Here is a 14,320-nt window from a genome sequence, read left to right as displayed (position 1 = left end):
CTCAGAAGGACTTCTGGAGTGCAAATTTCTTCCTCTAGGGGCTGGATGAGAGTCTGCACAAAAGGAAGAGAGAAAACAAGCAATGCTTTTAAGAGGTCTGTACACACAAAATGATGGAGAATGTGGAGGAGGCAAAAAGAAAGAAGGGAGGATCAACACATTTTGAACAAAGAATAAACATAGCAGCAGCTGGAAAGGAGTGAGGGTATGAGATAGAAATTTCAGGTTCGAGGGAAAACAAAATGAGGTATGTGCCCACAACGGCCCAGTTTGAGTTAGATGTGTGTGTTGGTTCAGGTGTATACCCAAGAGTAAGTTCCAAAATACTCTCACATTCACCCCTCACAGTTGTGTCTCACTGGCCCCCTCCACCCTCTCCCTTGCTAAGGTTTGTTGGTCCTGCAGCAGCCATCTCCTCCTCCCCTAAAGATGCCTTCAGTCTGTGCACATGCAGACAGCAGACCCTCCTGTCTGTGCTGCAGCTCTCACCCCAACACTAAAGGCCTCCTTCCCTTCCCCTGCATTTCCCACAGCTGCCCAAGAAACCCTTACGCTTCTTGTTTACAGAGTGTTCCTCTTACCTTGATGTCAGCTGCAGGGCTGGGGAGTGCTGAGGGCAATTCCTGCAGTGCAGGGCTGCTGGTTGTGTAGGGCATCTCACCTCTGTGCATTTATACTTGCACAGGAGTCTTGTGCAACAGCCCAGGTGACAACACGAAAAGTGACCGAAACCCTCCAAAAGCCAGATAAGCCCCACTAATTCAGACACACCAAAGTACATTGCGACACAGGGGCTGTGGAAGTTTCTAGATGCTTTTTGTCCCCTCAGCCCCCTTCAGGACATATTTTCACAGCAGTACAGTAACAAACCTTCCTGTTCTACACTGCTTTCTCTGCCCTGCCGTCAGAACCAGCATGGGACAATATCTTGCCATTCTCCTGCAGAAGAAAAACAGCAAAGGAAAGGTTCAAGGAAGGATTTGGATGAGAATGTGTCAGAAAATCTGCATTTCCTCTTGCACATTTTTATTTCCTAAGCAAAGACAGAATCTAAACCAGTGTAGAAGTGTCGGGTCCAAAAATCTAGCAAGGGAATTTTTGAATTTTTTAAGTAATAAGAGGATGGAGTAAAGGTGGAGAAGGACTTTGAGACTTCAATATGGGGAATTACATTTGACAAGAGAGCAGGTGAGAGCCTGTGGAGGAATGGGGAAGAAAATCTGACATTAGGGCAATGGAATTTATAAATGTCCAATAAGTAATCCCCAAGTTATTGTACACATGACTTGATGATGGCACTTTTTCATTGAAACTGAATAATGGATGAAATTGGGCAGAAAGTGACAAAGGCTTTTAAATCTTCCTTAGAATTATTGACAGAAAGATTTATTGTGGAAGGGACCTCCCTAGTCCAAGGCCTTGCTCACAGCAGAGCTACCTCCAAACATGACCAGCTTACACATGGGCATCTTCAAGAGATTTGTGAACCAGCTGCAAGGCTGGATATTCCCCAGGGTCTCTGGCCTTTCTGCCAGAGCTGAACCATCCTTGGCATGAGTTTTTTCTTCCTTCTTTTATTTCTGAGTTTCCCTGTTTCCATTTTAGCCTCTTTCCAGCTGTCCTTTTGCTGAGCCCCTCTGAGAACACTCACCCTTGTCTTCTCCAGGCTGAAGAGGACCAGGCCCCTCAGACTCTCCTGGTTCATGGCATGCTCCAGTGCCATCCAGTGGCCTCTGTGGGGCTCTCACCGATTTGTTCCCATTTACCCTTTAATAGGGCATCTGAATCAGAAGCAATATTCCAGGTGTGGCCTCTGCTCAGAGGAGATGGGAATCAACTCTTCCCTTCCCCAGCTCCTGCAGTTCTCCTGCTGTGTGGTCTGCAACTGCCCTTCAACTACTTAACCAGCAAGAGAAAGTAGTGAGAAAGAAGCCATTTTGACAGAAATCAAATTAATTTCTCAGTGGTTGTATATATTGAATACTGTCATGTTTGTGGTCAGGTAAAGCCATTACAGAAAGAGTGACTGCAACAGGTGCTATTCAGAATGAGGAAAGAAAAGGAGTAAGTTGGGTTGTAAAAACGCAAAACAGGAGAATCCTTTGCTCACAGACTACATGAAAGTTGAAGTTAGGTGACCAAGATGCTTTTCTGCTTCCCCAGAGCTTTCTCCAAAGAGTTGAGATGTGTGAGCCAAGTGAGTCAACTCTGTGAGTGTGAGAGGGCAAGTGGCTGAAATCAAGAGTGAAAAGAAACTAAGAGTGGCCAAGCAACCTCAGTGTTGAGAGAAGCATGATGGATCTCATTGATGAAACACCAGATCAGTCCTGCGACTTCAGCTCCTAACAGAATGAATTTGCAATCTTCTTATGCTTTTCTTGGTTTGGCAGCAAAGTGCTCTCCTAACTGGCAAAGCTCCATGGCAATTTTGCTTAGAAGTTCAATCACTGATGAGACAGGCCAAAGAAAGTCAAGAGATGGGGCAGATCTGTTGGATCTCACATGCTTCCAACAATTAATTATTCAATGCAGTTAAATTAATAGTAGACCTGCTGTATGCAAACAGGAATATTTCTATTTGGGAGAATTTCTATTTGGAAATTTGTTGTGAGAGGCTGAAGCTGGTATTTTCTCTAATCCTTTCACAGTGCTCAGAAAGTATCTTTTGCAGAAAGATTTTTTTTTCCCTGATAGACAGTTTTTCAGGAATTCTGAAAGAAGGCAACAACTAGGAATGAAATTGTGGTTAGCACCTGTGATGTGTCCTAGATGTGATTCTTATTCTAAATCAGTCTGAAATCTAGAAGACATTGGTGTCAAATGTATATGTGTTGTGGGAGGGAGGTGCATGTGTGTTTTTCCTGGGATTCTCTGAAGAAACAGGGAGCGGAAGAGAGGGATATTTCCAGAAGAGAGTAGCTAATAAATCTGTTGTGAGCGTGCACATCTGTAATGTGGGATAGTCAGGGACCCTGCTTTGTCTGCGTTAAGTTCAAATACATGAGTGTGAAGATGTCCAGTTTCAGTCATTACAATGCAGGCAGCTGTGCATTTGTCATCAAGTATTTGCTTCCAGAGGAGAAGGTTTTCCTGGAGAGTGTAGCATACAATCAGTTCCTACTGTAGCTTCCTCCTCTCATAAACCCTGGAAGACTTAATATCATCAGTCTAAGAAGGTCATTCAGGGCACATGGCACACTCTACATTGGCCTCTGACCTATTACATCACAACTTTTCTATGTAGCCAGCTGCCTTTGCTGTTTCTCCAGAATCTCTAAATTGAAAATGTCACTGAGAAGATTAAAAAAAAAAAAAAAAAAAAAAAAAAGTCTGCAGATTGCCTTTTAGCTTTTCTAGTTTTAACTGCAGATGATGAGGAAAAATTAGTGCAAAGAACAATCCGTGAAGCTTTCACCCATGCCAGCAGCATTCCACAAATGGCCTTGCCTTGTGTGCAACCCTGCACCCTAAGTTCACTTTACTGAAGCAATCCCCAAATTCAGAAAACTTCTTGAGTGTCCAGCTGTTCATTAACCAAGCCCCCATGGCTGCAGTGTGCAGTCAGATGCATGTCTTTTACGAGGTGCTGGGCTTCACTCTCATAATTTCATCAGAGTCTTTGCTTTCCAAAGCTGTGGTTTGCACTCAGGTTTGTTAGCAGAGCACTTCTAAAGGCAAGCTTGCATATTCCAGAGCTGGGATCCTTATGCTGTTATGTCAATCCACCCCAGAGTGCTTTGCAATATTTTTGGATCAGGAAATGGCAACAACAATCAAATCCATCTGACACTAGACTCCTATTCCTCCAGATGATCCAGAGCTCAGATGTTCACACAAGAGGGGACCTATAGATATTGGTCCTGCAAGATTGTATAGGGGCTGTATGGCCCTTATATGTCATCCCTAACAAAGAGCCCCTATCTCATCAGCCTGGTGAAAATACCTGTGAAAACAGCAACTGTAAACAACTTCTGTAAAATAACCCTTTAATAGAAAAGTATTAATATTCTCTAACCTATTTGTCTCAGTAACTTTGTATGCCATATAAAACTACAGGCATGTAGTCTGACCATACATAAAATACAAAAATTAACAGAATAATCGTATTTTTGATATTAAGAAATTAGGACACACCAAGGATTTATAACACATGGAGTGTAGCATGAATGTTTACATAATGGTATTTCTCTAGGTAGCAGGTAGGTGCCACAAAAATCACACGTGGTCTAATTTAAGTAGGGTTTCTGTTTCTGTATGGTTAGACTGCTACTGAGGGTCCCAAGAGACTATTTGTGGATTCAAGAAATTGTTAGTAAAAGTTCATTTATTGCTTTTGCATGTTTTCGTGAGGAGATGAAAGGAAATCATTGCTCTGAAGTATCTGAGCTCTGCTAAGATATGATGAAGGGTTTTATTACAGTTTCCTGTGACCTTTATAAGTCTCATGTCACTTCATCCATGCAGGCTCAGGATGAAGATGTACCCAGCTGTGGTACCCAGAAATTATCTATACAGTACAGGTAAGATCAATCAAACTCAGGATGGAAATTTTTTATTGTCTTAATACATGAACAGTTTGCTTTGGGGAAATTTTGTGTTATTAGGCAGACAATATAATAAGATAAACTTCAAAGGCAACAAAAAATGGTAATCTATGTGATATATAGTTCAGTTTAAATCTTGCCATGGTGAATGACAAAACTATAAATGAAAGTAAAGTTGTGCAAATTCCTCCACAAGCCTATCACTTCTTCATAGATATCTCATGGATAGAATGAAAACTGACTTATTGTGAAAAGAAACCTCAAAACAGCAAAGATTGGATGAGGCTGTGAAAGCACTTGCAAAGAAAACACATTAAGAGATCACCCTTGAGTTTTGACAATGTTGTTTAGTGATGAATGAAAACTTATTATACTATTGAGCCATTTAGCACATGTCTAAGGGTTTCAGAAAAAAAAAAAGGCAATAAAATCTGTTTCCACTTACTTCAGATTACCTGGTTTGTCTCAACTACAGGCTCCCTTCTTGCCAATCTATGTTACAACAAAGACTTTTCAGGTTATGGTACATAAAGAGAGCTGTGTTTTGGCCATCTACTGGTTCCACTTTAGCTGGAGAACCTGCTCTGTAGGGATTAGGTATGTGAAACCATTGCATTTCCCATGGGCACGCTAGCAGGACTGAATATTTTTCAAGCTCTGTGCTCTGCCTTCCATGTTTTCAGAAAAAGAAGATAATTTGCTTTGGAGGGAAGATAGTTTTATGAGCATTTAATTTATTCTTAATAAGCATATGCTTTGCATTTCTTCCCTATTTTTGCTGTAGTTTGACCTTGAGAGCAACACCTGCCTGAAAATCAAGAGAACAATTGATGTGCTGGTACGTGTGGCATTACCCCTCAGAGAATGAAATCAGAAATGTTCCAAAAATAATGTGGAGGAGAGAAGGGTTTTTCAGGAGAAATCAGTGCACAGGTGCGTGTATTTCTTCCTGAGGAGAAGGATTCAGTTACTATGAGAGGCTGGGGGAAGAAGCCAGCCAAAGCCTATACTCATCCTCCACCCATCCCTAAGTCACTGGATCAGTTTTGCTGAGACATTCAGACCAGATACCAACGTTTCTGAGACCCCATTGCCACAGTTCACAACAGGCAGTGCACCCTGCTGTGGAGGGTGTGAATAATGTCACATATAACAGATAAAATATATGATATATGATTTCTGAAATACATAGTAGAGTATTTATATATGATACACAGTATATACTCTATAATGCATAGTATGTAATATAAAATATGAAACATAAAGTGTATATATCATATCTTATGAACTTGGTTCTCTACAATCTCTCTTCTTCAAGACTTGGATATCTGGGAAACTGGAGGTTTTTTATGCTAAGCAGAAAAATTTGGTGTGAGTTTTGCTTCTCTCAAAACCAGCTCCTCTGTCTCACAATCCCTCAAGTTAATCAGTATTTGTCCAAACACGATGTGGAAGAGTATAGTTTAATTCCAAATTCACAACTCTCTCTTGTCAATGATGGGATCCCTTGTGTTGTCAAATTTGATCTTGTTGCCAAAAGATACACTGGGAGTCCAGTTATCATGCATCAATTCACCGGTTGAGCTGGGAACCAGTATTGTCTGAGGAACCAGTTTTAAAAAAACCCAACTATTTCAAAAAACTGTGTTCAGAAGAGGCTTTCTGAAAATACAATTTGTTCAGCAAATGAGTGAAAACAAAGTGGCACAAATACTTCAAAATTATTTTTTCAGCTTAACAAGAAGGAAATAATCTAAATACTGAAATGCAATTTTAAATTATGGTGAACAAGAATAGGTGACCAGGCATTCCAGTGCTGTGTTCTGAGCATGCTTTAGTCATTAAATGATGTGTGAAGACTTCATTATGCCTGCAGGTGGAACCTTGGCATGAAAAGCAGCTGGGTGACAAGGGAGAACAGCTTTGTCTTTTAGCAGTCGACGGTTAGCATCCTGCACATATATTACAGAATACAGGAAGCGGGTATGGCTGCTTGTCATCTGGTTTCCTCACAGACATGATCTGACCTTGAGCCTAATTTGTACATTTGGCAGTGAGCTATACCAGCCCAGTCTTGTTCTGTGGTTGGTTCTGTGAAATAGTAATTCTTCTTACCACCTTTCTGAGGACAGGTTATCTGCAGGGTGCTTTACAGGCTTTACAGGACAGACATGCTCAAGACTGATCTTGCTAAGGCACCAATGGAGGCACTCTCATAACTCACCCAAGGGAGCCCTGCAGCCCTGTGAGCCCACACAATTTGGGAATCTGCCCTCAGGGGTGCCCATGGGTTGGCTTCCATGTGGCAGTGCAGAATGGCATAGAAAACTGCTCTGGAGCCTGAGTGGATGTAACGTGGCAGTGTGAGGCTGCACCCGAGTTGATGAATCCTGCTGTAAATCAGCTGCTCCAAGCACACGGACTGTTCCCTACTAACATGTACACACAACTCCAGGACCCAAGCTCATACCTCTCTTTAGGGCAGTGCTGTGCCCTACAGACACAGCAGCTCATGCTGGCCCCTTGTCAGAGGAACACAGGAGTGTACACAGAGACTGTGTGTGCACTCTTTGGGTGGGCAGAGGGGCAAGGTGACTGACGTGTGAACTCTTGGTTGGACTGAGGAAACAGTGCACCTGAAGCTTGTGACAGGCCTCTTAACCCCATCTGGGTGCAGACTCAACTCATACAGGATTTTGTCTGTACAGTGCTGTCACTTTTCAACAATTGGATTTTTTGAATGCTAGTCTTAATAAATCTCATTTTTCATTAGCATTAGTGTCAAAATCTTTGAAAGTTCTGCACTTCTGCTATGTAAGAGAGGGAACGTTTATCCTAGAAGAAGGTGTTGAGAGATGACATTTCAAAAAAATCTCTTTCTGAATTTTATGGATGAAGTACCTTTGTCCTAGGGTCTTATTACTGATAATTCTGTCAGTTGAAAAACTCCTTAATGACCCTAATAACTATGGATGAGTGACAGGTTTGTGCAAGTAAAAAGCAACACTCTTCCACCAGGCTACTGCATTCTCACCTGGTGTGGGCCTGATATTTCTTGGTCTGAGAGATTTTAGCCTGCTAGCAGCTGCTAATGTTTTCCCAAAGAAAAATTTCTCAAGAAAGCTTCTTCTCAAAACAATCTTGGCAAACAACTATCCTTTCTCAAAACAATCTTTCTCCAGGTGCTGTTTTGCTGTTTCTCTAGTTTAACCAATGGCATTAGAAAGGTGTTCCTATCCACCAATCAGGTTAAGTCTGTATTGGAATACCTTATAAAAAGTAGTAAGAATTAGACAATAAAAGCCTTTTTTCTATGCTCTTTGCCTTCTGAAATATTTGGAGTCTCTCATCTTTCTTTCATGTCCTACAGCGACACACCTGGATCTTCGTGTTTGTTACTCCATAAATCAGCAGGATCTCCCCTGCTGCTAAAATAGTTCAGGCACTTTAGCTTTTCAATCTTTAAGATAAAAAGGATAGGTCACTCTGAACAGAGTGCTGACACTATTTCTTGCACATTCTTTCCCTCTGTTGGCATACAGGATCATTATGCTTTTTGGAGCTGCTCTTTTCCAGCTCCATAGATATTGCTGTTTTTGTTGCTTGTTCACTAGGACACTTCTCCTCATGCCCCTAAGATGAAGACTTGCAGTCCCTTTATATTTATGACTGAGACACATATGCTGCAGGAGGTGAGGGGGTGCTTGTTTAAGAAATTTGCCTGTGGCACCCCTTGACAACAGACCTGCCATCCAAAAGGGTGTTGAAGGCAGGTGGAATGGGCTAACAAGTACCCTTATGAAATTTCCGTTGATGGAAATTTGAGGAGGAGAAAGTCCTGCATCTGGGAAGGAAGAACCCCTTGCAATGACGCATAGTGGGGACTGACTGTCTGGGGAGCAGCTCTGCTGCAAAAGACCTTGTGGATTTTGTAGGCACCAAGCTGAACATGAACCAAGTCTGCCCTAGCAGCAAAAATGACCAACAGCATCCTGGGCTGTACTAACAGGAGCCTAAGTCAGCAGATTAAGGGCTCATTCCTTCTTTGGCATCATTTAAAACACTGCAGTTTTGGTTGATGTAGCATAAAAAGATATTGGTAAACTGGGAGAGTTCAATGAAGGGTCACAGAGAAGGTCAGGGGACTGCAGCACTTGCCCTGGGAGGAGAAGCTGGGGAATAGGGCTTGTTCAGCTAGAATGGTGGGACCTAATAGCAGCTTTCCAATACTTATAAGCAACTTTCCAATGCTTATAAGCAACTGAGAAAACGAAGCTAAACTTTTGAGAGTGCATATTGTGGGAGGATGACAATGTGAGAGACATAAACCAAGAGAGCTTTCAACTGACATACTGAGAAACATTTTCATGATGATGTCAGTAAATTTTAAGTGACACCACCTAGAGAAGTTGTATATTCTGTGTACTCACGGTTTCTCAAGACTTGATGGATAAAGCCACTAGCAAACATAATTCACCTCACAGTTGTCCCTGTGTTGAGCAGCTGACTGGACTCAATGGCAACCAAAGGTCACTTCCAGCTTCTATTATCCACCAATCCTACAATCCTCCTGGCTCCCTGCATGACTCAAGCTCATCATGTAAGGACCAAGACAGGCAAATCCCAGTACTTCCTGAGCCATATTGCTCCTGAGGAATCTTGCTAGAAATAAAGATGATCAGTGTCCCTTTTCCATCCCTTCTATTCAGCCCTGTCAGACCAATGCTGTCCTGATGGGGATTTCCGTGCACTGACACTGTCTCAGTGAGTCTAATGAGCTCCTCTGTATTGTCCTTGCACTCAGCAATTAATGTGTCCCTGCAATTTGTCTCTCTTCAGTTTAGTGTTTGGAGCTTTCTGGGTCAATTTGGGGGTTTGGGGGGCTTTTGGAGGGAAATTTTTTAGGATGTGGCTCTCCGGCTTTCAAGAGAGTAGAAATAGACTCACATTCAACCACAAGTGCAAGAAAAAGAGAACTGAAAGGGCATCTGCGGATCTGTGGGATTTCAACACTCAAGATGCTCTTCTGAGAAAGCCTGTGATAGTTCCTGCAAACAGCTGATAAGGATTGAAAGTAAAAGGAAAGAACACTGCAGTTACACCAGGGTGTTCAGCCCCAGGAACTCCTCCTGTTCAGCTACTGAGCCCAGGCTGCAGAAGTATTATCTGAAGCATTTACTTCAGACTGAATTGGAAAAATGTTTTGTGCCATATTTAGCACCATAATATGGAAAGAAACACCATGTCTAACTGGATTCAAGTGTTTAAATTCAAAACTGACAGTATAAAACACCATTAAAAAAATTCAGTACTTTGTACAATATAAATATATGCAAAGATCCATGGTGGTCGTTTGCCTTGCTTTTGCTTTAAAACTCTGACTTTGAAGCTGGTTTTACACCATACCAGTACCTCTCTAATTATACTCCCTTTCTGGGTTCCAAACTATGATCTTCTGTCTGGTTTTCAGACAACAATATTGGTGATTTTGATTATTGTCTACGATAGTACCATGTCTGTCTCTTATTATTCATAAATATGTACTTGAATACATATATCACAGAATCAGAGAGTGGTTTGGGTTATTAGAACCCTTTGAGGGATGGGGTGTCCACACCTTCAGAGGGCTGAACATGAGCTAGGGTGTGCCCAGGTGGCCAAGAAGGCCAATGGCACCTGGCCTGTATCTCAATCTTTGGAATGGGCTGCCCAGGGAAATGGTAGGGTCAACATCCCTGAAAATATTTAAAACACAAGTAGAAATGGCCCTTTGCAATATGGTTTAATGGGCATGGTGGCATTTGTTTGAAGTCTGGATTTGATGACCTTGGTGTCCTTTTCCAACAGTTACAATACTGTTATTGTAAGGGGAAGAGGGAAAAGAAAAACAAAAATGTTACCACTGAATGTCACCACTGTCACTTGAAAATCTTCCATCAAAACTCCTAGAAAGACTAAGGTTGTGTACTCAGTATTCTTCCCAGAAAAGCAAAAACATAAACTCTGACAGGCATGTCAGAGTTCTACACATTCTACAGCACATGTGTCACAAAATACTTTGATATATTTTTAGTACTCTGATTCCATTTTCTTCTGGAGGAGAAGGACAAACAAGAATTGAACTTTTCAGTTTTCATCAACTCACTTGCATTTTAATGGACTTTTGAACTAGAGAGAGAAGATGTCTGATTGTAAGAGCATCTAATAGAGGATAGGATAGTTAATGAGTTTTGATCCCTGGACATGGTGCCACTTCTCAGTTCTGTGAAATGGGGTGTTTCACAAGACTCCTGTAAAGTATAAATGGAGGCTGATAAGATGCCCTTCGCAATCTGCAGCCCAGCATTGGAGGATTTGCCCTCAGCTCTCCCCAGCCCTGCAGCTGACATCAAGGTAAGAGGAACACTTTGTACACGAGACCTGGAAGGGTTTCTTGGGCAGCTGTGGGAAATGCAGGGGAAGGGAAGGAGGCTTTAGTGTTGGGGTGAGAGCTGCAGCACAGACGGGAGGGTCTGCTGTCTGCATGTGCACAGACTGAAGGCATCTTTAGGGGAGGAGGAGATGGCTGCTGCAGGACCAACAAACCTTAGCAAGGGAGAAGGTGGAGGGGGCCAGTGATACACAACTATGAGGGGTAATTGTGAGAGTATTTTCCAACTTCCTCTTGGGCACACACCTGAGCCAACACACACATCTAACCCAAACAGGGTAGTTGTGGATACATACCTCATTTTACTTTTCCTCTCCAAATACAAACTACTATGTAAAGCCTTCACTCTTTTCCAGCTGTTGTTGTATTTATTAGTTGTTCAAAATGTTTTACATTTTCTTTATTTCCCCTTTGTTCTTCACCATTTTGTGTAAAGTCTTCTTACAAGCTTTTTCTTGTTTTTTGTCTTCCTTTTGTGCAGGCTGTAATCCAAGGCCTACAGCAAGAACTCTCATCCTCAGAAGTCTTATTAAGATGGGGAAAATCATCATTTATGAGCATGCCAACTTCAAGGGTGTGTCCAGAGAAATCACTTCTGACATTTCCAACCTGGGACGTTTGGATTTTAATGACATTATCTCCTCAGTGAGAGTAATTGGCCAGCCTTGGGTGGCTTATGAGCACATAAATTATACAGGCAGGTTACTGGTACTTGAGGAGGGGGAACATGACTATGTTGGTAGAAGCATGAATGATACCATCAGTTCTCTGCAGATGATCACTGAAGATCTGCACGACCCCCAGATCACTCTCTATGAGCATACCAACTATCAAGGGAAGAGCAGGGTAATAAGACAAGCAACCAACCTGGCTGCAGGATTTGACAATGACATCATGTCGTCCCACAAAGTGTAGAGAGGTGCCTGGCTGCTGTGTGAGCACAGTGATGGAAGTGGAATTCAATACATTGCAAGAGAAAAGGATAACCTTCCACATTATGGAGCAATCTACCTCAATGACAGGCTTTCCTTCCTGCGTCCCCTTCGCCCTGGCCGCTCTTATTAGAATGCAAATCCCGCAAAGCTGAGGAAGATGCAGCACCAGCAAGAAATTTGAGATCTAGATTTCTCCTTCTGCTTGTGTAGCCTTTTTTTTCCCTGGGAGCTCTCTGCTGTGCTGCACTGCAGATCTATACTTCTCTCTCCTGCATTGCACTCTTCCCCCACTCCATAAATAAAAGTATTATCATGCTTGATCATATGAAAGAGCATCCAAGCTAAGAGACGTGCTAGGGATATGTAACCTCATGCACCCTCAGCTGGCATTCCTGAGTCCTGTGCTATGAAATGCTGAAGCAATGCATGTTATCTCTGTTGCTAAATGAAAATGTAAGTGTAGGGCCAGCAACACTTTCTTTTTAATTTGCTTTGCAAAGGTACCATGGTTTCTGACATTATCTGTAATCCATTCTGCATTGGAGCTATTAAACAATCTTTTCCAATTAGCAGTGGGTCTGTTTTATGCATCTTTAGAATAAATAAATATTGCTTTTTCATGTTGAGATGTCTCTGTATATTGAGAGAATGGTTCATGCAGTCACTTACATATTCTTCCTGGATGTCTCCTGGACAATTGTGTCTCCTTCCAGTATCACTCTTCAGTTACAGTGGGTTCAGGCTTGACACAAACCAGTGCTAAAATCTTGGTGAGCATGTTGATTATTGATATGATCCTGGCCAAACTCTCCTATGCAGTGTATCTAAATATCAAACTCTTGATTGTTATCTCCTACAGTCAATCAAAGTGGTAGACCATGCTGGTGATACAGTCTTCCACTGCCCAAATCAAATAATCAAACACTAAGTTTTCATGACTTTGAATTGACAGATTGGTTGATCACAGTGGAAAAAACTGTTTTGTGTTTTTAAACCTGTAGGATCTGGAGAAGGGAGGAGGGATGATGAGGCATTCCATAGTCTGTTTTGCCATGTGCAAGTTCACCTGGATAAGCAGAGTCTCAGCCCCTGTGTCACAATGTACTTTGGTGTGTCTGAACTAGTGGGGCTTATCTGGCTTTTGGAGGGTTTCGGTCACTTTTCATGTTGTCACCTGGGCTGTTGCACAAGACTCCTGTGCAAGTATAAATGCACAGAGGTGAGATGCCCTACACAACCAGCAGCCCTGCACTGCAGGAATTGCCCTCAGCACTCCCCAGCCCTGCAGCTGACATCAAGGTAAGAGGAACATTTTGTACACGAGACCTGGAAGGGTTTCTTGGGCAGCTGTGGGAAATGCAGGGGAAGGGAAGGAGGCCTTTAGTGTTGGGGTGAGAGCTGCAGCACAGACAGGAGGGTCTGCTGTCTGCATGTGCACAGACTGAAGGCATTTTTAGGGGAGGAGGAGATGGCTGCTGCAGGACCAACAAACCTTAGCAAGGGAGAGGGTGGAGGGGGCCAGTGATACACAACTGTGAGGGGTGAATGTGAGAGTATTTTCCAACTTCCTCTTGGGCACACACCTGAACCAACACACACATCTAACCAAAACAGGGCCGTTGTGGTCACATACCTCATTTTGTTTTCCCTCGAACCTGAAATTTTTATCTCATACCCTCACTCCTTTCCAGCTGCTGCTATGTTTATTCTTTGTTCAAAATGTGTTGATCCTCCCTTCTTTCTTTTTGCCTCTTCCACATTCTCCATCACTTTGTGTGTACAGACCTCTTACAGGCATTGCTTGTTTTCTCTCTTCCTTTTGTGCAGGCTCTCATCCAGCCCCTAGAGGAAGAAATTTGCACTCCAGAAGTCCTTCTGAGATGGGGAAAATCATCGTTTATGAGCATGTCAACTTCCAGGGTTTGTCCAAAGAATTCACCACTGACACTCCCAACCTAATACCTCTGGGTTGGAATGATATGGTCTCCTCAGTGAAAGTCATTGGCCAGCCTTGGGTGGCTTATAAGCACATTGAGTATAAGGGTCCATTTATGGTCTTTGAGGAGGGAGAATATGAGTCTCTTCCAAAAGGGCCGAATGACAAGATCAGTTCTCTGCAGCTGATCACGGATGATCTGCACAATCCCCAGATCACTCTCTACCAGCATGTTGAATATAAAGGGAGGAGCAGAATCGTCACCGAAGCCACCAATCTGGCTGGGGATAAAGATAATGACATTGTGTCTTCTCACAAAGTCCAGAGAGGGGTCTGGCTGCTGTTTGAGAACAGTGATGAAATAGGACCTCGATACCTTGCCCGAGCAAATGAAGACGTTCCCAATTACACAAAAATCGACTTCAATGACAGGCTTTCCTTCCTGCGTCCCCTTCGCCCTGGCCGTGACTCTTAG

General features: G+C 42.6%; 1 protein-coding gene across 1 annotated transcript; it reads left to right on the top strand.

Moving 5' to 3' along the window:
* Positions 1-13,789: 13,789 nt before the first annotated feature.
* LOC310906201 (epidermal differentiation-specific protein-like) lies at positions 13,790-14,320 on the top strand (the record flags this gene model as incomplete). The annotated part of the gene is made up of 1 exon (XM_083855262.1): positions 13,790-14,320. One exon carries the CDS (start codon positions 13,790-13,792, stop codon positions 14,318-14,320), a length of 531 nt encoding a protein of 176 aa, XP_083711388.1.

This window comes from Zosterops lateralis (genome assembly GCF_965231275.1).
Source record: "Zosterops lateralis genome assembly, chromosome: 2".
Taxonomy (NCBI): Eukaryota; Metazoa; Chordata; class Aves; order Passeriformes; family Zosteropidae; genus Zosterops; species Zosterops lateralis.
Note: the sequence above shows the minus strand (reverse complement) of the source record. Positions and strands in the feature narration are given on the sequence as shown.